Source organism: Notamacropus eugenii, chromosome 1 (genome assembly GCF_028372415.1).
Source record: "Notamacropus eugenii isolate mMacEug1 chromosome 1, mMacEug1.pri_v2, whole genome shotgun sequence".
Lineage (NCBI taxonomy): Eukaryota > Metazoa > Chordata > Mammalia > Diprotodontia > Macropodidae > Notamacropus > Notamacropus eugenii.
Genome location: NC_092872.1, coordinates 293,439,876 through 293,462,714, shown reverse-complemented (window position 1 = coordinate 293,462,714; position 22,839 = coordinate 293,439,876). Strand labels below are relative to the sequence as shown.

Genomic DNA, 22,839 nt, shown 5'->3' with positions numbered 1-22,839 from the left:
GACTCCAGGGCTGGTGTTCTGTCCACTGTGCCACCTAGCTGCGCCTCTCTCTAAACCCACCTCCCCCTCCCCAGTCTTGAAGGGCGTCTGCTCCATGACAGACAGTGCAGAATCCTTGACAAAGGAAAGTTACCACTTGCCCAGTGACGTGGCCTTACCTCAGGCCACTAGCCTTCTCAGTCCCCTCTTCTGTGCCACCAAGTACCTTCTGTTGTGATCCAATGAGTAGATCACTGGATTTAGAGTCAGAAGATCTGAATTTGAACTCTGACTCTGCTACTTTACTAGTTGTGTGACCTGAAGGTAACATATATTAAATTTTTCCTCACTGGGCTTCACTTTCTGCATATAAAAAATGACTGAATTGGACCAGATGGCCTCCCAGGTCCCTGATTCTGGATTTGTCATTTCATTTCGTCCTTTGTTGAAGCGGGCACCTTTGTTGCCTAAATGAGGTCTTCTTTAACAAAGAAACAATACTACATAAGCTACTTTATAAGAAGTTGGTAGTAGAGTAATATCATATGAATATATATATGCTTTTCTGATATTACTCTACTACCAACATCATGCCCCCTAATACTGGGGATCAAGAAAGGGAATTGTCATACTCCTTGGTTACCATTCTTATAGCCACCAAAACTTAGCATCAACTTCTCTTTATAAAGACATTCCATCTTGTAACTGTCATCTGTCTACCTCTGTGTCATGCTTTCTTTTCCCGGTAAGATCAGTCCTTGATTTAGAGTCTTCTTTTACTTAGCCTACTTCAAATTCTGCACAGGAGTAATCATAGATTAGGTCTTTCCTCAGACCCTGCCTCTCCTCACTCCAGTTTACTCCAAATGCCCCAATTCCTAGATATAGCAACAGTTGGAGTTAAAGAGACTGGAGACATTTGAAACTGTTGCAATAATCCCCATCAGAGGTTATAAGGACCTAACCAAATTCAGCAGCAGTGAGAAAGGGAAGAAGCAGGTGAATGCCAGTTATGGTGGACATTGAATCAACAAGGTTTAACAGTTGATCAAGTATAGGGATTTGAGAATTCGGAGGAGTCAAAGAAACCATTGGTGGTCTGAGCCTCAGTAGTCAGGAGAATTGTAGTGCCATTAACAGAAATAGGGAGAGGAACTGGTTCAGGAGAAGTAGCTTATAAATTCAGTACTAGAAATCATGGGTTTTCAGGGGCCAGGAAAATGTCTGGCAGGCATTTGAAAATTCAAGACTGAAAGTTTTCAATGGGTCAGACCTGGAGATACAAGTTTAGAAATCATTTTTATAAAGGTTATAACTGAAGTTATGGGAGTTAATGAGGTCACCACAGAGAAGAGGACTGAGGACAAAATCTTGGACAACTCTTGCATTGAAGGAGGGGGGATATGGAAGAAAAGTCATCAAAGGAGACAGAATTATCCAGTGGTAGGAGGATGATTGAGATGATAATGAACATCATAGAAACCCAGTGAGGGAGAGTGTTTGGGGAAAGAAGAGAAGGAAGAACTCAGTAAGATGTTACAGAAAAGTCAAGAAGAATTAAGGTCTAACGAGACCATTGAATTTGGTATTTAGGAAGCTCATATTACAAGAGGTTAAGCAGTCAGTGGATGGAAGTCAAAGAACAGGTATTGATTTTGTCTTTCAAGAAATTTGTCAGTGAAGGGAGGCAGCGAGCTTGAAAGGAAGGTTCGTGTTTAGTATGGGTGAGACTTATTATGTAAAATTTGTAGACAGAAGGAAAGGATCCATTAGAGAGAAAATCATTGAAATGCTAGAGAAAGTGGGGATAATTTAATGGATCAAGGCCCTAGAAGAGGCAAGTGGGGAGCAAATCTGTGGCCCATCAGGTAAAGAAGTCAGTCCTGAGAAGGAGGAAGGTTACTTCTTCCTCAAAAGGAGAGAAAGAAAGATAGGTAAGGTAGAAATCATTTTTGAAGTGTGACAGGTGGGACACTGAGGGAATTTACATTCCATTGGCATGAATTAGACGGGAATTGAGGTCATCATTTGAAAACAAATGGAGTTGCATTAGGGGCTTGAGAGTGGCAAAGATTTAGGACCACTATTATTTAGGACCACCATTAAGTGAAATGCAAAAATTTGTCTTTTGCTTTTGAATCATATACTTCCTATAAAGTATATATGCTTATTTTCATTTTAACAGGAAAGGGCAGGTTCTGGGGGTTAATGATTATATTTCTGCTAGGATATGAACCTCACTTAGGATATTTTTAGGTATTGAAATAAATCATGCACAAACATATTTTTAGCTTGTTTCAGATCTGTGAAAAGATATCAAGAGAATACTGACATGTTGGAACAATCTCTGCTTCTTTGAAAAAAATTTGAACAGAAAATGTCACTTTGTTTGTCAGGCATGTTTGAACATGATTTTAAAAGGCCCCAAATGTGTATCACAGCAGTTTTATAAACTACTGAGGGGTCAAGCTTTTTTCTGACAAAATAGGAGAAGACAACATTATAAACATTCATCTGAAAGGGTTTTGAGCAGTTTCATTATTTGTTAGCTGCTTTTAAAAATGCCCACTTGCCTTTTTAGGGGTCACTGAAGTAGTAAATGACAAAGTCAGGCGTTAAACTTGGGTCTTTCGACAACAAAGACGTGACATTTTCTCATCCTGCCTGGTGGTATTCCTGTGCTGCACTGTTACTTGATTTGACTCATGGAGATTGCCATCCCTTTCCTTTCATGAATAAACAGCTTTTAAAACTCCAGAACAAAATCCACTTTGATGAGCTTTTAGTTAGTTTGTTTCATAGAAACCAGCCCTATTTTGTCAATGAACAGGCTTTTTAAAAAGTACCTTCTCTGTGCCAGGCACTGTGTATGATGGTGGTGATCAAAGACACAAAGAAAACAGTTTCAACCCTCACAGGGTTTATATTCCACAGGAGAGAAGCAGCATTTACATGTGCATAAACCACAAAGTATACAAAATTAGTAATACGTAATTAGGGTGAAAGAGGAGGCGCTAGCGTATGGGGAGATTAGGAAAGGGCCCATAAAGCAGTTTGAGCTGAGTTTTTGAAGGAAACTAGGGATTAGAAGAGTTGGGTGTGAGGAAAAAGTGCATTCCAGGCATGAAGGAAAGCTTGTGCAAAGGCACAGTGATGTGAGATGGAGTGTTGTTGGCAGAGCAGCCAAAAGGGAAAGGGAGAAGAAGGGAACAAGCATCTGTTAAATGCTTACTGTGTGCCAGGCACTGTACTGAGTAAGCACTTGGTAAGTTTCTCATTTGATCCTTAAAACCATCCTGGGGGGGAAGAGGGGGGAAGGCGCTATTATTATCCCCATTTTATGGTTGAGGAAACTGAGACAGAATTGTGACTTAGACGTTGTTCCACATTTAGTAAGTGCCTGAGTTTGGATTTGAACTCAAGTCTTCCTGAATTCAGGCCCAGTGCAGTATCTGCTGTACCACCTGGCTGCCTCAGCCGGTCAGTCTGGCTGATCTATGGAGAAATAATGTGTAATGGGACTGTAAAGGTCAGCTGGAACCAGATTGTAAAAGGCATTTAAGTGCCAAAAGAGTTTGTATCTTTTCCTAGAAGTAATAGCCAATGGAGTGTGAGTAGGAGGAGTATCATACTAGAAAAATAATTGACTCTAAAAGGGTGTGTTCTCAGATATTGATAATAGAAGTATATTCCCCCCCATAATACACATGAAAAGACTGGATGACTAGCCAAAGATATCAACTTATTATCTTTTCATAATAGAAAGTCTTACAAATCTCACATGCGTTTATCAGATCTAGAGTAATTTATACTCTTCTGAGCATAGTAATTTTTGTTCTCCCTTCCATTCTCCCTCTTTTGAGCCAGTTCCTGTCTGCCTTATTGTTACTCTTTTTTATTATCTTGTTATTTTGTCCTTTGGTCAGTCACTTTCTGAGTTATTTTATGATGCCACCATGGTGTTTAGCTGACTCATATTCATCTGTTAAACACCCACTGTAACTGCCTACACTGTACAGAGAGCTGCGCTAGTTGTTGGGGTAGAGAGTTAAGGCATGATACCTACTCTTAATAAAAGTTTATAGTCTAGTGGGGAATAGAGTATGGCATACTAAGTAACTATAATGCTATATAACTTGTTAGAATATTAATTTAATAAGGGGTAGGAATATCAGAGAACAATAAGCAAAGTACAGTCTTCAATTGTGAGCTTTCTTTGATAACTTTTTTTCCAAGAAACTTTTTGTAATTGATTATTACAAATAGTGTAGAGAGGTCATTTTGCATAGTAGATAAGAAAGCTGGCTTTAGAGTCAGGAAGACCCAGGTTCCCATCCCACCTCTGACACTGACTGTGGGAGCTGAAGTGAATGACTTCACTTCTCTGTGCTCTAAGAGCATTGTGAAACAGTCACTAGAGAACAGGGATCTCTCTGCACTGCTGGAGGAGTCTCTTCACTAACCTGCACTGGTGGAATCCAGAGTCTCATCCCTCAAAAAGTACATGTACAATCTGAATCATAAACCTTCCTTCCATCTCAGGTACCAGACGCAGGTCTTGGGTAGCTTTGTTTAAATCCCCTGACTGTGTGAAGAACAGATTACTGCTGGTGCTCGCTTTCTAGCTGTAATGGTACATGCCATGGGGGGAGGGGGAAGGAATTCATTATATTTATGATCATTGTACCTACAGCAAATTATTTTTCTAATTTCTTTTTTCATATGTGTTTATGTTATATGTAATAATGGTAGCTGTTTTTTTTAATACTTTATGGTAGATGTTTTTCTTATGCAAGATATGGAAGATATGCTTTCAGATTTTTTCCTTTAATAGTAATGACTTTGCACTGATCCGTATAAGGTGAAATGACCTTGGTCATATCTTTTTACTTTTTGGTCTCCAAATAGGAATAAATTAGGTTCCTTCTAGCTCTAATATTTTATTTCCTTGTCTGATTTCCTTGTTACCAGCAGCACACATTTGTGAGTTAACTTGTTGGGTGTGGTTAAAGACACAATTTGGAATAGCCATGGAACAGATTAAAGCCAACTAAGAGGAATCAGACCCATGATCTTATGTTTTTTCACTCTTCCATTTAGCAGTAGATACAACAGCCACTGACCTTTATGTAGCTATAAAGTTATGTACAAAAAATAGAAAAGGACCAAAATTAGAAGACAATTACATTCCAGTAGCTGAAGGTTTGAGATTTTCAGAAATATCAAACTGAGAAGTTCAGTTATGACTCAGTGGTACCGGCTGTAAAAACCTGGAACCGTTCTAAAATCTGAAGATTTTAGAGTTGAAGGGGACTTTGGAATTTGTTGTTAACACCTTCATTTTATAGATAATGAAACCCAAACCCTTGGAGATAAAGTGATTAACTGAAAGTTGTACATGATTTCCATGAACAAAAACCTGGGGGTTTTATGTTAAAATTTGATTTGGGACCCATTTTAACTGTTTTAGCCTGATATTTTCATTTGCGTACACTGCTTTTAACCTCCTCCCCCTTTTTTTTTAGCTTTTTCTACAACACAGTTTGGCATTATTGAAGAAGCTTGGCATTACATGGAATATGAAGGAAACTTACAGTGTAAATTTCTTCTGTAATGCTTTTTATCAGCTTAGGTTTTTGTGAAACTAGTTTCCCCTTGAGGTATAATTCCTGAGAATCAACTTGCTAGTGAGTTCAAACTCTGTTAGGGTCAGTCAACAAGTCCAACTAGTTGCAATTCTATAGGTTTCCTGGTAATTTTCAGGGAATGCATATCATGATAAACTATATTTTTAAATGCCATTTAAATGTCATAACAAAATGTTCAATGTCGGAGGCTTATTTCTGTATCTAACTGAAGAGAACCCTTTTCTGCTTTTTTAAGAAGTCTTCACTTGTATTTTTTTTAATATTTCCTACAGAGATTTTGAAGGTGATTTGATAAAAGGAAGTTGGTGATTTCAGTAGCACAATGGTACCTTAATGTCTCCTCATGTCTCATTTGTTTGAAATGCTTACCTAGATTTTCATCTTTTTTCCAACAGCAACAATGGTGTGGTTGGTGAACATGGCAGAAGGAGACCCCGAAGCCCAGAGGAGAGTTTCCAAAAATTCTAACTACAATGCGCAAAGTAGGAGAGACTTTTGTTTGTTTACATATTCATTTTTTCTAGCTTTTCTAGTTTTCTACTTACAATGTCATCTTATGACAGAACAGTATGCCAAGGTTGGGAAAAATTGAAGTGAAATGTTTGTGGCCACAAAGGTTTCCCTGGACCTTTGTAAAGTATCAAAAAAGAAGAGACATATACCAGGAAAGAGAGATACTGGCTCAGGGAAATTCTTTGGGGCTAACTTTAGGAAATTCTAAGTCATGGTTCAAGTGACTGGAGAGAGCATTTTTGATCTATTCGAGTCTTAAGTCAAGATCGCTAAAGGAGAGAGTACTGACATTGAACTAAAGTTGGAAGGGTGGAGGTGATGCTTAGAGTAATTTTCCTGTATATGCCCTGAGATCTCTTCATCAGTCTTTTTTTGCAGTTGTGTCCAACTCTTCATGACCCCCTTTGGGGTCTTCTTGACAAAGATACTGGAAGAGTTTGCTATTTCCTTCTCTAGTTCATTTTATAGATGAAGAAAATGAAGCGAATAGGTTTAAATGACTTGACCAGGGTCACACAGCTAGATTGAATATCTGTGGCAAAAATAATTGGGGAACCAAATTTTTGGAGGAATCTTGGATTCTGTCTTATTGTAAAATTGATAGTTATTTTTAAAAATTTTTACTTGTATTTCTACCCTCAGGGAAGGAAGTACACCTTATTTACATTGAATATTAAATAATGCATATTGGTGATTTGCCTGGTTATGTTTTTTCCCAGTATAGACATTTTCTGGATTACACACACACACACACACACACACACACACACACATTTACACATTTTTGTGATAGATATATTTCGGAAATAATGTTATTAAATGTATTTACCACTAAACTAGCTTTGACCATAAATAGATTTACTTAATCTCTAAGTCAGTTCCAATCAGGTCAGCTTCATTTGTATAGAAAGAAACTTGAACCAGAAGTGTGTTGATAATTGTTAATAGGGAAACATTTGTATTTATTTACAAGTTGTGTTTTAAAAGTAATAAGTAGTCTTCTCATACTGTAGCCTAAGCTTAGGTGCCAGTTTAGAATAAAAGTGGCTAACTCTCACCAGGTAGTTGCCTTCACCAACCACGACATATCATAAGCACCAGAACTATAATTCTGTGTTTCTGTTTTTCCCAAAGCCCCAGTAAACCAGAACTCCAGTAATGTTACTGACAGTGATGATGGTGGTTTCAGTGAGGAGTGGGAAGCTCAAAGGGATCGTAATCTGGGGCAGCACCATTCCACACCGGCATCCAGAGCTGCTGTGCAGGAGCTTCCTGCAGGAGCGTCTCATATGCATGAGGATCCTGAGGAAAGTATGTACCTGCTCCCTTCATTAGAGAATCTATAAGTCTCAAACCCGACACTTGGCAGTAGCACCAAAGGAATAATTGAAATAGAAATAATAAAGTAGCTGCCTAGATATTGGACATATTTTTCAGAAAGTAAATGTTAAGAGACCTGGCCAGTGAAACAGGCTGTTTCTAAATAATGATGTTTATTGTTAAGTGACTATAATAATAATAATAGTTACTGTTATTAGCCTATAGTAATTGCTTGGTGCTTTTCACATTGCTGTTTTGATAAATTAGCCAAACTGCCCTGCATTCTCAGATGCATGTTAAATTAGTTTTTACAATCTGGTGTTACTTAGCATTTTTTTTAGAAGAGAGGAGGAGAAGTTTGACTCTTCATCTTTTTTGTTGGTTTTTGTAGTTGAAATTTGTTCATTGATATATTTCTTTCCTGTCATTGAAGGCTTGCTATGTTTCAGAAGTCTTTGGATTTGTATCAGTGTTTAGTATTTTTATGTCCTAAAATTTAGAGGTTATTCCACTGCTTTTTAAGGAAAATAAAAGGATGTCAGAAATGCAAATAACCATGTGTAACATTGTCATCACTTTGTAAGTTTAATTTTCAAGCTCCAGTATTCAAGACACTTGATCTCCTCTTTGATATTTTACTGGTATTTAAGTCTAGCAGTCACCAGTCAGTTCAGTAGTTATTTATTAAGTGCTTGCTATGTGCAACTAGGCACTCATGCTACAAAAAGGAGGGAGAAACATGGACATAGATGAGTCACTATAAAATATAGACAAGGCATTTAAGATGTAAATGTAAAGTATAAAAATAATAAAATGAAGCATATAGAAAGTGCCCTTGCTGGAGTGAGGTGGCAAGTGTGACATGCTGTGTCCATTCCTTTAGCCATTTCAGATTCCTTCTTAAAAAAAAATCCATTTTGTTACTGCGTTTTGTCTTTACGTTGCAATCTTGCAGTCTTTTCTGGAGAAAAAAAGAACCCTCCCAACCTGTCAGACTGAACCCTTCCATGTAATAAAGGAAAAAAATTAAGCAAAAACATCTAGTACCAGAATGACCAGAAGAAATACATATGTAGTGTTCTACCCTAGTAGACTGTCTCTCTGCTGTGAACAGAGAGGTGTATTTCATTTTTGGTTCCCCAGGACCTCGTTAGTTTTTCAGTTACCCAGAGTTCATCTTTTAGGGATATTTTCATCAACTTTGTTGTCGTCATTCAGTTCATATAAATCTTCTCTAAATGCCTTGTTGTCTTCATTTTTTATGGCATAGTAACACTATTACATTAATATATGATAGTTCTTTCAACCATTCTCCACTCTGTGGGCACCTACATTGCTTTCAGTTCTTTGCTACCACAAAGAATGCTAAGAATATTTTGGTTTATAATGGACCTTCATTTTATTTCTGTAGTTTTCTTGGGGCATACGTTCCTTAGTAAGATTTCTAGGTCAAAGGGATCGTCAACAGTCAGTTTTCTCACTTAATTTTATATTGCCATACAGAACATTTGAACCACTTCACAGCTCCACCAACAGTCTTGTGTTCCTATAAGCTAGTCTAACATTGACTGTTTCCATCTCTGCCAGTTTGCAAGGGGAACCTCAGAATTGTTTCAATTTGCATTTCTGATGATTTAGAGCATAACTACAAATTATCTTTTTATAGTTTGTAACAGTTTCAGAAAATTTTTGGATATTTTGACACATCTGTTGGGCCAGTGATTTTTGATAACAGTATTTATATCATTGTATCTCTTAGAAATCAAACTTTTATTGATAATATTGATGCAGATATTTTTTCTGCTCCGTAATTTGTCTTATTTTATCTTCATTGATTTTCTGTTTTTGTCCAAAAGCTTTTTGTTTTTACAAAATCAAAATTGTCTCTTTAAACTTTCTTATCTTCTTTGTCCCTTGTTTGGTTAAGAGTTCTTCCTGTAGTCTAATTTTTTATGATTTTATATATGCAACTTATATAGCCATTTTGAATTTATTGCAACGTATGGTAGAAGATGTTGAACTGAACTTAATTTCTGTTCATTGTTTTCCAGTTTTCCCTGAAGTTCTTTTGAAAAGGAACTCCTTCTGTCAGTAATTTATATTCTTGAGTTTATTAAACACTGGGGTACATTTTTTTGATTGCATCTGATTCTTGCTTACCTACTTTGTTCCACTGATTTACCTTTTTGCTTTTTAACTAGTGTCCAATCGATTTGTTGACTCCTTCCTTGTAATACAGCTTGAGGTCTGAAAACACTATGCTCCTTTCATTCTTCCCCACACTCCTCTCCTTTCATTTTATGCCTTGAGATTTCAAACCTTTTATCTTTCCAAAGGAATTTTGTCAGTGCATTGTCTAAGTTCAGTAATGTGCCCCCTAGGCAATTTGTTATCATAGCAATAAATTTGCAAAGTTTTATCACTTTCATGTTATATTATCATGACCCAGTAATGAGAAGTGATTATGCCTCCAGCTATCTAAGTCTGTCTGTATTTCTGTATAGAGCATTTTGTAGCTGTATTTATATAAATTTTGTATTTGTCTTGGTAGGTTAATTCCCATATATTTTATATTTTTTATAGCTGTTTGAATGAAATTTCTTGAATTGTTTTTTCTAGGATTTTGTTAGTACCATATAGGGATGTTGATGATTTTTGAATTATTTTGTATACTGCTCCATTACTTTAATGAAGCTATTAGTTTTCCCATTTAATTTATTCATTGTTTTTTCTGGAGCTTTCTAAATATAGTATCATATCATCTACAAATGAGATAATTTTTCTCCTCCATGCCAATGCTTTTGCCATTAATTTTTTTTCTCTTATTGCTATGGTTAGCATTTTAAAAACTGTCAAAAAATAGTAAAGAGGAAGAATTGTCCTTGCTTTTACCCATCTTTGTACTTAGAAAGGTTCCAGTGTTTCTCCATTGTAAACAGTGCTTTTGATGATATTAAGGAAAGGCTGTTCCCTGCTTATGCTTTTAAAGTGGTTAACTATAAATAACTAGCATTTTGTCAAAGACATTTTCTGTATCTATTGAAATAATCATTTTTGTTTGTTTTTTCTTGTTTATGTAATTATTAATTATGCTAATTATTTTTCTAATATTGAACTATCTTTACATGCATGGTATAAATCCTGTTTGTTCATAGTAGGTTACTTTCCAGATCTGCTTCAGTCTTCTTGTAAAGATTTTATTTTAAATATTTACATCAGTATTCACTACTGAGTTATTGTACTCTTCTATACCTTTGATTCTTTCCAATTTTGTTATTGAAATAACATTTATTTTAGAAAAGGAATTTGGTAGAGTGCTTTCTATCTCAGTGTTAAAGAAAAAATGTTTTGTAGAATAGAATATATTAATGGCCTTGTCATTGTTTGATAGAATTTGTAAATCTGTCAGCTCCAGAGCTTTTTTTTTTCATTCCTTACTTGTTTATTCATGACTTATTTGATTGCTCTTTGGATTGATTATGATCTCTATTTTCTGTTTTGTTAGTTTGGATATTTAGTGTCTTAGTAACTCTTCAGATTTCTTTGATTCCCAATTTTGCTGTCATATAGTTATTTATAGTAGTTTCTGATAACTTTATTTCTTCTGTAAATTGATTTTCATTTTTAATTTTGATAATATGATTTTCTCTCTGTTAACCAATGGTTTTTTATATTACTAATCTCTTAAAATAACTCATTTATTAGTTCTGTAATCTCTTCAAGTTTCTTATTTCTCTAATTTTCAGAATTCTTTCATTATATTCATTTTAAGATTTCTGATTTATTTTCTAATCTTTTTAATTGAATGCTGAGTTTTTTTCATCCTTTCTTTTTTCCATTTTATTAATATAAAGTTTCAGAGAAGTGAATTTACTTTGAGGATTGCTTTAACTGTGTCCCATAAACTTTGATATATTGCATCATCATTATCTTTAGCAGCAATGTTTATTATTCCTATTATTTATTCTTTTATAATATCATTACTTGGTCTCCATTTAGGTCTGTGTATTTTGTTCATGTTTTCTTTATTCCTTATTATTTTATTTTATTATTTTCTACAGAGGATATGTTTCTGCCCTTTTTATATATGCTTATGCTTGTATATGATCGGTTCTTTTAAAGGCTCAAGAAGATATTGAGAAACATATCTTCTTTAATATTCTTATTTGTCAGTCACCAGAGGTCAATCAAATCTACTTTTTTCTAACTATTCAGTTCTGTATTTTCTTTTTTGTCTTTTTTTGTTGGATTTATCCATATCTTAAGGGAGAAATATTAAACCCTTCTTGTTATTGTGTTACTACTAGTGTATTTTTCTGGTTCACCTAGACTTTGTTTTAAGAACATAGTTATTGTGCCGTTTGGCACAGATATATTTTATGTCTTTGTTATTTTTTGTGTGTGGTGTTTTTTAAAAAATGTAGTTTCCCTACTGTCTATATTGATATTACCACTTTTTATTGCTACCTTATATGAAATTATAGGATTTTAGACTTACAAGTAGAGGGGACCTTAGAGATTTTATAGATGAGGAAACTGAGACCCAGAGAGGCTAGTCACGTGGGTTGTACATAAAGGGTAGAATCTGAACCCAAAACCTTTGGTTTCAAATCCAGTGCTCATTCAACCATATCACATTTTAGTTTTGGACACCACATTTTAGGAAAGACAGGTTGGAGCATGTCTGGAAGAATGACCAAGATGATAAAAGTACTGGAGAACAGAAGGGTCATTTGAAGTAACTAGGCACTTTTAGCCTGGGGTGGGAGAGATGCATGATTAATTATGGTCAACTATTTGGAGGCTTTTATATAGAAGAGGGATTAGATTGAACTCATGGGAGTTACAGATTTTTGCTCAACATCAAGGAAAAACTTCCTGGCAGAGCTACTCAGAGGTAGAATGGGCTGCCATGAGATGTAAGGATTTCCCTCTAATTGGAAAGCTTCAAGCAGGGATTTGGTGACTACTTTGGGATGTTCTAGAAGGAATTCTTGGTCAAAGAGTGATATTAAATGGCTTCTGAGGTTCCTTCTGGGTCTTAGATTCTATAATTTTGCGAAGTGAGATGCACCTCATGTGATTAGCTTTACAGCTGGAAAACCTGCAAGGGTTAAATTCATCAGTATACTTTCCTTTCTGAATTGTAGTAACCACTTAAATTTTGCATATTTGCTTTGTTTCTTTTCTGTTTTGAATGTTTTCTCAGTGGTTTCATGGTTGCAACTCCTGTTTTTCTAATCACCTGAAACGTAGTAGCTTTTGTTCCATCCCTTCATTTTCACTGTGTTTTAAATCTGTTTCTTATGTACAGCAGATTGTTTGGGGGAGAGGTTTAATCCATCTTTCCATTCTATTTTTATTAGGGAATTTCATCTACTATTTAGATTTACAGTTGTCAAGTGTTGTTTTCTTCTGTTAAATATATAATACTTTTTGAATGTTCCTCATCCATTTCTGCATACTTAAAATGGTTCTGTTTTATTTTTATCTGGTCCTGGGATTTCACTGGTGTAGGGAACTTCCAGTGAGGAAACTCCCTCTCCCAATTCAGATTGGCCGTGATTATGCACTTCTGCTTTTAGAGAGTTGCCTGGGACGTAGAAGTTAGGGGCATTGTCTCCAGTTCACAGTTAGTGTGGTTAGAGATGAGACTGGAATTCAGCTTTTCTATAACCCCACTTAGTCCCAAATGGTATGAGTTTATGTTCATTATATCCTCTCTTTCACCCCCTCTGATGTTATCCTTTCCCAACTCACATCAGAACATGGTATCTAATCTTTGATCCAGCCTCCTGTTTTACTGACATTAATACGTAATGTCCCCTTTTAGGAAGTGTTGTTTTCATTCCTCTCCCTTTCTTATTCCTTTCCCTTCTATGATACTCCTAAAATTTATTCACAGAAATGTTACTTCTTGATGAAGACATTGGGATACTGTAAGGAATATTCTGTAACCCTAATCCAGGGGTCCCAGTCCTATTCTTAGCCTTTTCCCTCATTGCTTATCCCTTTTGATAATATGCTATCCTCCCTTTGAATCTGACTATCCTGTATTCTAACCCACTGAATCCTCAGCACACCCCTGTCCCAGCTATTTCTTTACCCATGATGTAAGTTAGTACCAGTATGCATAGCCTCATCTTTTGGAAGCTGATCTCTAAATACCCAAATCCCATCAACACAGTCCATTGCAAGACCCTTGTCTTATCCCATTGCCTGCTTCTGTAGGTCATTTCACAGTGCTGTTGGATCATTCGTTTCCTGCCAACAATATCCAGCTCCCATCCTTCCTCTGTGATTCCTCCTTTTGCCCATCCCACTGTGTTCTGTTCTTACTCTCCTGCAACTTCAGAAAGGAAGAGGCAGCATGTATACTTCCTGGGTTCCCTGCCCCATCTTTCCCTCTATTCAGGAGGAATTCCTCTGTATTATTCTACTACCTATATTATTGATTCACTTAAGGAAATAAGATTTTTCGGGAGGAGCCAAGATGGCGGAGTAGAAAGATACACATGCTAGCTCCAAACCCACAGCCCATAAAATACCTGTAAAGAAGAACTCCCAACAAATTGTGGAGCAGCAGAAGCCACAGAACAATGGAGCAGAGGAGATTTCTGTTCCAGAGAGACCTGAAAAACCAATGCGAAAGGTCCGTGGCGCACCAGACCCGGAGCAGAGCCCATCCCTGCCTTGGCCCGCTGGCATGGGGAGGAGCAGATCCCAGCAGGCTTCAGGGACAGAATTTCCAGCGGGCAGCTCAGGTCCCTCCACCCACAGGAGCCAAAGGTCAGCGAAAGAGTCTTTTTGGCTGTCCGAGAGGGGAGCGGGTGTCCCCATAACTCAGGCCCCCTCGGGAGGCAGCAGCAGAGGCAGCAGTGGACAAGGGCTCCCAAAGCAGGCAGGAGCTCAGATCCATTGTTGAAGGTCTCCACATAAACCTCCTGAGGGAACTGAGCCTGGTGCAGTGGCCCTGCCCCCATCCAAGCAGCTGAACTTAATCTCACACTGAATAGCAGCCCCACCCACCAAAGCCCTGAGGCTGGGGAGCAGCATTTGAATCTCAGCCCCTAAATGCTGGCTGGGCGAGGTGTGTGTGGAAAGGAAACTCAGAAGTCAAGTAACTGGCTGGGAAAATGCCCAGAAAAGGGAAAAAAAATAAAACCATAGAAGGTTACTCTCTTGGTGAACAGATATCTTCTCCCATCCCTTTTGATGAGGAAGAACAATGCTTACCATCAGGGAAAGACATGAACGTCAAGGCTTCAATATCCCAAACATTCATAATTAATATTCAATGGGCTCAGACCATGGAAGAGCTCAAAAATTTGAAAATCAGGTTAGAGAGGTGGAAGAAAAACTGGGAGGAGAAATGAGAGAGATGCAAGAAAAGCATGAAAAGCAGGTCAACACCTTGCTAAAGGAGACCCAAAAAAATGCTGAAGAAAATAACACCTTGAAAAATGGGCTAACTCAACTGGCAAAAGAGGTTCAAAAAGCCAATGAGGAGAAGAATGCTTTCAAAAGCAGAGTTTGCCAAATGGAAAAGGAGGTTCAAAAGCTCACTGAAGAAAATAGTTCTTTCAAAATTAGAATGGAACAGATGGAGGCTAATGACTTTATGAGAAACCAAGAAATCACAAAACAAAACCAAAAGAATGAAAAAATGGAAGATAATGTGAAATATCTCATTGGAAAAACAACTCACCTGGAAAATAGATCCAGGAGAGACAATTTAAAAATGATGAGACTACCTGAAAGCCGTGATCAAAAAAAGAGCCTAGACATCATCTTCCATGAAATTATCAAGGAAAACTGCCCTGATATTCTAGAACCAGAGGGCAAAATAATTATTCAAGGTATCCACCGATCACCCCCTGAAAGAGATCCAAAAAGAGAAACTCCTAGGAACATTGTGGCCAAATTCCAAAGTTCCCTGGTCAAGGAGAAAATATTGCAAGCAACTAGAAAGAAACAATTCAAGTATTGTGGAAATACAATCAGGATAACACAAGATCTAGCAGCTTCTACATCAAGGGATCAAAGGGCATGGAATATGATATTCCAGAAGTCAAAGGAACTAGGACTAAAACCAAGAATCACCTACCCAGCAAAACTGAGTATAATACTTCAGGGGAAAAAATGGTCTTTCAATGAAATTGGGGACTTTCAAGCATTCTTGATGAAAAGACTAGAGCTGAAAAGAAAATTTGACTTTCAAATGCAAGAATGAAGAGAAGCATGAAACGGTGAACAGTAAAGAGAAGTCATGAGGGACTTTACTGAAGGTGAACTGTTTACATTCCTACATGGAAAGACAATATTTGTAACTCTTGAAACTTTTCAGTATCTGGGTAGTTGGTGGGATTACATACATACACACACACACACACACACACACACACACACACAGAGTGAATGGAATAGGATGGGATCATATCTTAAAAAAATGAAATTAAAGGGTGAGAGAAATATATTGGGAGGAGAAAGGGAGAAATGTAATGAGGCAGATTATCTCATAAAAGAGGCAGGCAAAAGACTTTTTAGTGGAGAGAAAAACATGAAGTTTACTCTCATCACATTCCACTAAAGGAAGGAATAAAATGCACTCATTTTGATATGAAAACCTGTCTTACAATACAGGAAAGTGGGGGATAAGGGGATAAGCAGGGTGGGGGGGATGATGGAAGGGAGGGCAATGGGAGGAGGGAGCAATTTGAAGTCAACACTCTTGGGGAGGGACAGGACAGGATCAAAAGAGAGAATAGAAGAAATGGGGGGCAGGATAGGATGGAGGGAAATATAGTTAGTCTTACACAACATGACTATCATGGAAGTCATCTACAAAATTACACAGATATGGCCTATATTGAATTGCTTGCCTTCCCAAAGGGAATGGGTGGGGAGGGAGGGATGAAGAGATTTGATCTCAAAGTTTTAGGAACAACTGTCGAGTACTGTTCTTGCTACTAGGAAATAAGAAATACAGGTAATGGAGTATAGAAAGTTATCTGGCCCTACAGGACAAAAGAGAAGATGGGGATAAGGGAAGGGAGGGATGATAGAAGAGAGGGCAGATTGGTGATAGGGACAATTAGAATGCTCGATGTTTTGGGGTGGGGGGGAGGGGAGAAATGAGGAGAAAATTTGGAACCCAAAATTTTGTGAAAATGAATGTTAAAAGTAAAATAAATTTTAAAAAAAAGAATCTTAAAAAAAAAATAAGATTTTTCCCCCTTGATAGGTTTAGGCACTTCTTACACCTACTTTCTTCCTGTTTTTTGCTGTTACATATCTGGTTTCTTTAGCCATGTGTTTTCCCTTTTTGAGTTCCTAGTGCATCATATATTAGTGTACAGGTTTGTTTTATTTTATTTTTTAAAATGTATTTAACTTTTTTTATATTTGATCAGTTTTCATGTTGTTACCTGACCTACTTCTAATATTTTTCTGAGTAATGATTCTAATTCTTCCCTTTAGTTCAACATCTAGTTATTTTCTTTGATGCCTAGCCTCAGCTTGGCAAAGCATATTACCTTTGATTGGCAGCTGATCTTTATTTTTTAGGGATGCTGTATTTCAATTTTTTCCTTTGATTGCTTTTAAATACATAATAATCTTGCACTATTTTGATTAATTCTCTTAGGAATCTGAAAGATTTTTTTCCCTTAGAGCCTGTTGTAAAGTTTGTTATTTGATATAGCAATGAATTTTGATCACCAATTTCTTTGGTGAATTAAAATAAAAATAGAACTTAGCAGTTCTATGGATTCTTTCAGTTTGAACTTTGATATTGACATCCAGTGTTTTGGTTAGTTTTTTTTTCTGTATAGTTTCTTAAAATTTGACTTTAGGTTTTCTTTTAACTATTTTCTGGAAACTATCATTCTTAAGCTGTTTGCATCCTATCCTCACTTTTGATATTCTTGTTGTGAAGACTGTTCATCTGTTCTTCTAATCATGTTTTTTGTTATTGTTGAAAATTTTTTTGTTCTCTAAATTACAGTGCTGCCTTGATAAGTTTAAGTTCCAGTGCTATCATTTTCTTTTTCAGACTGTCTGAAAACTTTTTTTTTTCAATTTTGTAGTCTGTTGGAACTGCTGGTTCCTTCTTTAAAAAACTCTTAACTATGTTATGAAGTAGGTGCCCAGGTAGAGGGAATTTTTTTTTTAAGAGGGAATTTTCTTGCTGGGAATTCCTTATGCTGTAACACTGAAATCACTGCTTATTTATATTCCAAACTCTGCTAAATTTGATGAGGCCTAAAGTCAAGAAAAGTATCCAATTGTCATAAGAAAAATCTTGTTTTGTGTTGATAAAACTACTTAAAAATATTCAGTGTAGAAAGCTAATATTCTGAAATGATTATTCTCTGAAGATAACAATAATAATACCTGACATTTATATAGAATTTTAAGATTCCTAAAGCATTTTACATATATTATTTTATCCTTGCAACTTTCTTGTGAGGCCAGTACTCTAGATATTATCCCATTTTATAAAAGATGAAATTGGTTCAGAGAAGTTACAGAACTAATAAGTGTTGAAGACAAAAATATAATTAGGCAAAAGTAGTTTTGATGATTTAGTTTATAGTTGTAATGTTATAGAAATACTTCGTGATGTTTCGTGAATCAGAGCTTGTCCCATGAAGGTTTTTTTTTTAGTTTGACTTTTGGTGTTATATGTACATATTGATCATTTAAAGTGAGTTGTGTTGTTATATTTTTTTGGACAAGAACTGTGATTTTTTCCATCAGTATTGGAAACTCACAGTGGGGAAACATCCTCTACCAGATCAGCTCCTCCTCTTAAACTTAGCATCTTAGAGAATGACCTAATGCACCAAGAGGTTACGTGAGTCAGAGGCCTCACAGCCATTATTTATGCAGAGGTGGAAAATTGAGAGGAAAAACATGCTCAGCCCAAGGTTTAGATCAGCACCAAACATACAGGGCCTCTAGAATCCATGCTCCCATTCCCTTGGGAACATAAGCTACTCTGCTTCTCTGAACTTCTGCCCTGATCTGAGTTCAGATTTATCTAGATAGCTCCAGACAAGACTGTGCTTCATAACTCATCTAGCTGAGGGGTCATTTGCCCTTCCTGTGTGTGCATTCTGAACTTCTTGTTCTGAGCACAGTAATCAAATAAATGATGCCGTTGCTTTCTTTCAGAAAGACTGTTTCAGGGGACTGCCCCATCGATCAGCTCTCCCTCCCAGTGGTACCCTTGATCCACCCTCCCTTCTCTGACCACCACTCCTCTAAATGTGGTGTCTCCCCTTATGATAATGTTGACTTCCTGAGGGCAAGAACTGTCACATTTTTTTTGTGTTTGTATCCCCATTTCAGAGCATCTGTAAAATGAAAGAAATTAGATTAAATGACTTCTAAGGACCCCTTGGATCTTTGATCTTGATGCCCATAACTTACCATAGATACATTGTAAGCTCTAAGTGTTTTTTCATTTGTTCATGGAGGTTGAGGGGGAAAACCACTATTGATTCTAGCGCTTTTATTCATTAGTAACTTGTGAGATAGTAGTTTCATAAAATGGTAAAGTCAAATGTCAGATACCAAATGTGAAGGAATGGGTAGTAAGGAAACAGATTATAAGTGTTGGTTGTTCATTGTAGGAATTTAATCGTGTAGTGAAGAGGGGATGGAAATAATTGCATTTCAGAATTGACAAAGTTATTAGCATAAAGTTCTAGTTGTACATCTGGGAGTCAAGGAGGAGGGTTGCAGTGAAAAACTATTAGGCACACTTAAAGCACATTATCTTCTGATTTCTTCAGTATTTCAGATTTAGTGCACATCTTAATACATACTTTCTTCATTGATGCAAAGACCACCATGTCTTAGTAGATGGTCTTTATGAGTTATTTTGACCAAAAAATTAAGCACAGAGTGACCAGCCTTCTAGAAATGAATTTCTCCAAATTTAGCAAGACTGGTCCACTGAGCCCCTGTTTGAAGCCTTTCCACTTTGTTTAGAATTTCCCAGAGGTCATCCACAGCTGACATAGGCTTTAAGAACCTGAGTCACCTCTGCACCATAAACGTGCATTGAAGTAAGATTTTAGTAGAGGGTTCTCCCCACACTTGAAAATAGAAAAAATTAATTCACTGTGTCACAGGTCTTGTTGGTGAGATTCAGGTTGCTTTGCTGTGTCATCAGTTGGTTATCTTTTTCAAATATAAACATCAGTTAAGAGGAAACTAAGTCCCTTAGCATTTTCCCTTAGAAATAACTTGTCCCTTGGATTGTTTGACTAAGGAAAGAGACTTGATGAATTGCCACATTTTTTGTTATTTGTTTTTCATCTTCATTCCTAAATCATTAATAAAACATGTCTCAGTATCACTCGCTGAAAAGCCTGGTTGCCCAGCTTTTTCCTAAGGAATCAAACATACAGAAAGGGCTTACTTAACAGTTCATTGATATATAGGATGGGAATTGTATGACTGTCAAGATAATTTATCACCCTATCTTGAACTTAGAAGGACATTTTCAATAGTTGAACCCCTTGGTTTAAGTTGTAAGCACACACACAAATTTCGGATTTTCAGCATGTTAGTATCTGCAATTTTCAGGAAAAGTTATATTTTTATCTTCTAAGCATTGATGTTTATTTTATTGTGGTGTTGGTCATAGGTCTCTATCTTGATTAAGATAAATGGAATGGAAGTAAAATTTGGAAGTCAATTCCTTTAATAAAATTAGGAATGAAGTAGACCAGTGGTATCAAACTTATGCCCTGCAAGATCACTGAACCAGAATAAAATGTAATTGGGAAATGTGAATGACATTAATTTGTGATTTTCTAAGTCAATATGTAGTCTGCAGGGATCTGTTTCTGTTTGAGTTTGACACCACTGATGTGGACTACAACGTTAGCATTTTCCTTGGGATAATTGATATTCATATAGCCATATCTTAGCACAAATTTTGGCCAAAAATTTCTGTGATCATAATTTATAAGCTTAATTCATTGTTTTACTGCATTAAATGTTCACCAAGCATTTAGTTTGATGAGCTAATTACACACACGCACGCACGCGCGCACATATACATGTCCTATGCTGTGGTCAGATCTCAAAAGTTTTTAATGTATGTGTGTGTATGAAATTATGCTATTCTGCTTGCTATCTGCATATATAGGTATGTATATGGAATCCTGCTCGCCCTACATTTGTTACAGTTTGTTTTGTTCTTTTTTTCTTAGTTGGGGTTGTGGGTAGATGGGGCAAGGTGGTGGTGAGGGGGGGATAGCAATAGTGATGGGGAAAAAAGAGAGTTCTTGAAACATTTTTTTTTAAATACACTGAAGAGGAGATGGAAGTTCAGAAGGAAACACAGGGAAGCAAGATGGTTTTGAAAGTAATATGTAGAATTTATTGTATACTTTTTTGAAAGCAAGAAATATAAAATGAAAAATCACAGTTTCATATGGAATCTTTTTTGTGTTCTGATGTAAATTCTGGATATTTCTGTTCAAAATTTTTGAAAAGAGGGAAGAAAAACGTCAAAGTCTCAGACTTCTCAGTAAATTTCTCTGAATTACCTGACGTTTCTTTCCCCATTCTTCCTAGGTAATACGTGATCTTCTGGTTTTACAATTTATTTGGGTATATTTTTCTTCTATTATTAGAAGTTTTCTTGGTCAAAATATCAAGTTTCTGAATTGACATGGTATTCCTGATTCTTTTGAGATGCATTCTCTTTTAAGCCAACCTCCTAGAGGTACAATGGAAAAGCAGTTTGGAGCCAGATAACCCGGGTTCAAATACCAGTTCTTCTTTCTGCTACCTGGGTGATGTTAACCTCACTGGGCTTCATTTAGCACATCTGAAAAATTAAGAGTTTAAGCTAAACAGTCTCTTAAATCCCTTACAGCTTTAGTTCTATGCTCCTGCCTTACATTATGATCCAGAAGTCTTCAGCACCATCTGTGTAGCCAGTTTTTCCATTCCCTATTTTCTCCTTTCTCTTTGAGAGTCCAGATTTTCAACTGGTAGCCCAGACATGTCCTCAGCATCTATTCTGGATCTTTTTTTCTACTTTCAGTAACCTCCTCAACTCCCATGGGTTCAGTAATCCTCTCTGTGCAGATGTCTCCCAAACATATATGTCTGCATCTCACTCCATTTGAATGTCCCATAGGCATCTCATACTCAACATATAACTGCCGCTCTACCTAACTTGTTTTTGTGGAGAGTATTGCCAATCTTCCAGTTACCCAGGTTCTTAAGGCTGGCAGCTGTCATATTTAACTCTTCATTTTATCTCCCTTTTGTCCCCACCCCAAATGAATCAGTTGCCAATTCTCATCAACTCTAGGTCCACAACATCTGTCATATCTCTTGTCTTCTCCTTACTCACATAGCCACTACCCTCATTAAAGTCCTCATTACCGGAATGTTGTGTTTGCTTCCTAATTAGTCTCCAGTCCACCTTGTTTCCAGTCCACCCTCTCCAATTCAGCTGCCAAATTTATATTCCTACTGTACATATCTGACTATATCACTCCCTTGTTTAAGATGTTTCATTGGTTCCATTTTGCCTTCAAGGATGATATACAAATGCCCTTACAGTCTGCTTCCAACCTACATAAATAGGAATATGCTGTGTTATAAGATGGCAACCTGATTTCACATTTTTCTTCCAATCTGTGTTCCAACCAAATAGTTTTGCTTTTCATGCATGACATTACATCTTTTACCTTCATGCCTTTCTACTGATTATAACACATACCTGTAATATTTCCCTCCTTACCTCTATTTCTTGAAGCCCTTATGTTCTTTCAAGGCTCACTTAAGTGCCATTCTCTAAGAAGCTCTTCCTGGTCCTCCAGGGCTTAGTGATTTCTCTTCTCCCTCCCCACAAAGAATTACTTGTGTATATTTGGTATTGATCTATGTATGTGTTGTTTCCCTCCAATTAAAAAATAAACTCCCTGAAGGCAGGAGTCATTTTGTTTTGTTTTTGTATACCAGCACTGTCATGTCTTGCAACTCATAGACACTTAATAAATGCTTCTTGAGCTGGACTAGTCCAAGCCCTTTAGTTTCCTTTTCAAAACAGAACAATCCAAATACATTATAGGTTTCTTCTGGCAGTGTCATTAAGTCATATTACAGGTCAAGTCATGTCTCCTGAATCTAAAATTAATTATACATGTGTATTTTCTGTAGCATTTCACCCACACCTCAAAATAATAGCATTCTTTTTTGCCTTGTAGTACCATCATTTTAAGAGGATTCACTTTTACTTATATCATACACCCGTAACATCATTTTAAGAGTTTTCAGTTTTATTTGTGTTATATACGTCCTAAATCTTTTTCAGCTTAGTAAACTTGGCGCATTGTTG

General features: G+C 36.6%; 1 protein-coding gene across 3 annotated transcripts in view; it reads left to right on the top strand.

Annotated features, from left to right (window-relative positions):
• The window catches only part of PSEN1 (presenilin 1), a 69,649-nt gene that overhangs the window by 42,918 nt on the left and 3,892 nt on the right, over positions 1 to 22,839 (top strand). For all 3 annotated transcript variants that reach the window (XM_072629204.1, XM_072629205.1, XM_072629203.1), the window contains exons 8-9: positions 6,023 to 6,109; positions 7,275 to 7,451. In XM_072629204.1, the coding sequence (XP_072485305.1) occupies positions 6,023 to 6,109; positions 7,275 to 7,451 (264 nt within the window). The remainder of the gene's footprint in view (positions 1 to 6,022; positions 6,110 to 7,274; positions 7,452 to 22,839) is intronic.